This window comes from Camelina sativa, chromosome 10 (genome assembly GCF_000633955.1).
Source record: "Camelina sativa cultivar DH55 chromosome 10, Cs, whole genome shotgun sequence".
NCBI classification, from domain to species: Eukaryota; Viridiplantae; Streptophyta; class Magnoliopsida; order Brassicales; family Brassicaceae; genus Camelina; species Camelina sativa.
The window spans coordinates 16,243,872-16,245,781 of NC_025694.1; the positions used below are offsets into that span (position 1 = coordinate 16,243,872).

General features: G+C 35.6%; 1 protein-coding gene across 4 annotated transcripts in view; it reads left to right on the forward strand.

Annotated features, from left to right (window-relative positions):
* LOC104719111 (histone-lysine N-methyltransferase family member SUVH9) overlaps window positions 1–1,019 on the forward strand; it is a 3,748-nt gene extending 2,729 nt beyond the window's left edge. For 2 of the 4 annotated variants that reach the window (XM_010436956.1, XM_010436955.2), the window contains 2 exons: window positions 8–458; window positions 792–1,019. In XM_010436956.1, the coding sequence (XP_010435258.1) occupies window positions 8–414 (407 nt within the window). In that variant the 3' untranslated portion in view covers window positions 415–458; window positions 792–1,019. The remainder of the gene's footprint in view (window positions 1–7; window positions 459–791) is intronic. The other 2 variants (XM_019230470.1, XM_010436957.2) reach the window with 2 other exon arrangements.

The following is a 1,910-nucleotide window of genomic DNA, read 5'->3' on the forward strand; positions in this document are numbered from 1 at the left end:
CATGCTGGTGCTTTTATTTGTGAGTATGCTGGGGTTGCTTTGACAAGGGAACAAGCCAACATTATGACCATGAACGGTGATACATTGGTATATCCTGCTCGGTTTTCCTCTGCAAGATGGGAAGAATGGGGAGATTTGTCTCAGGTCCTCGCTGGTTACCAGCAGCCTTCTTATCCTCAGATACCTCCTGTTGATTTCGCCATGGATGTGTCCAAGATGAGGAATGTTGCTTGTTACATAAGCCACAGTACTGATCCAAATGTCATTGTCCAGTTAGTACTCCATGATCACAACAGTCTGATGTTCCCTAGAGTCATGCTCTTCGCTGCAGAGAACATCCCTCCCATGACTGAGCTCAGCCTTGATTATGGAGTAGCTGATGATTGGACTGCCAAGCTTGCCATTTCTAATTAAAAATCTCCTTGTTAAATGGGTGGATCCTAGCCATATTTTTCCAGGTAAAACTAAGTTAATAATGGTTAATAAGCCTTTAGTATCATTCTTGTTAAACTTTGAGAAAAGCATCAGCAAGAAACATTGCAAATGGGTCTTGTATAGGTTTGCTTTCTTGCATAGTCGTGTTGCACATTGTATGGATTGTGAGAGAAATGCTGCAACTTGGTGTCTGATTTCATTTTTGGTCTATATGCTGCATTGAGAAAACCAAAGATGTGGTCTTGATGTTGGTCATATCATGTTCATTTGAATTCGATAATTTATCGGTTTCTCTTGCATATTGTAATCAGGCTGAGATTGAATGCTTTGCTTTTGTTTGTTTGTTTGTTTGCTAGTTGGTGGACATGAAAGGAATTGTGCAGAAGGAAAGGAATTGTGCAGAAGCTAAAGTTTAAGAGACCCCCACTTCTCCCATTTTGAATTTTGGGTATCTTTGTTTTGCACAATTGGGAGTCTTGAGGTTTTTTTGGGGGGGGGTTATAGTGTACAAAACTCAAAAGATGTTTGTTTTGTCTGTGCTGATTTGTTCTCGGGTTTGTCTCGTACTTAAGAAATGTTAACCACCTCTCTCTCCAATTAATAGGGTATTAATTTGAAATTATCACCAAATTATTGGAATAGGATAGTGAAAGTAACTCAAGTCAATTGGCGAGGGAACAGTTAAAAAATCAAATGTAGGGTTGTTTATCTCAGCCATTGAAGAGTTTAAGGTTTTTTTAGGTGAGGATGAAGAGTTTAAGGTTTTTTTTTGGTGAGGATAAAGAGTTTAAGGATTGTGATTTGATAAGTAATTTAATATAAATAACTCCAAAGTTGCAAAACTGGAACAACATCTTATAGAAGAACAGAAGATATATATATTAAGGATTCATATTGCTTTACCTGTAATTAGTGAGTGTAATTACCCGCATAATACAGAATAACATAAAAAGTCAATAATAATTTACTTCTCATGTAAACAAACAAGTTTCAGAATCATGCATGCATGTGTTTGTTTTTGCTCACTAAATAGTAAAAAAATCAACATTTATCAACCCAAGGATTCAGCAATTGTAGTTTTTTTCTTTCATTTATATATTGTCTTCATCTTGTTTCAAAATATCAAAAATTTTATGAGAAGAAGTCATGTGAAAGTTTATCAAAAACAAACAATACCATAGAGAGAATTGGTGGGGAATGTGCTGTTGTGTCGGAAGTTTGGTAACGCCTAAAAATAACCAAATTAAAAACAAAAGTGACGTATTCCTCAAAAATAGCAACACTAACCACCACCACCACAATTAACCTTTTTTCTTTTTCTTCTTTTTCTAAACGTAGAACACACAACGGTTAAGTGGCTTTTATTTTTCCTTAACAGTTTTTTTCAAGAGATAAACATGAACACAAACCGTGACAACAAATCTTGAGCTTTTTGATACCCTAATTTTCTCTGATCAAAAGTAAAACAAACCCAT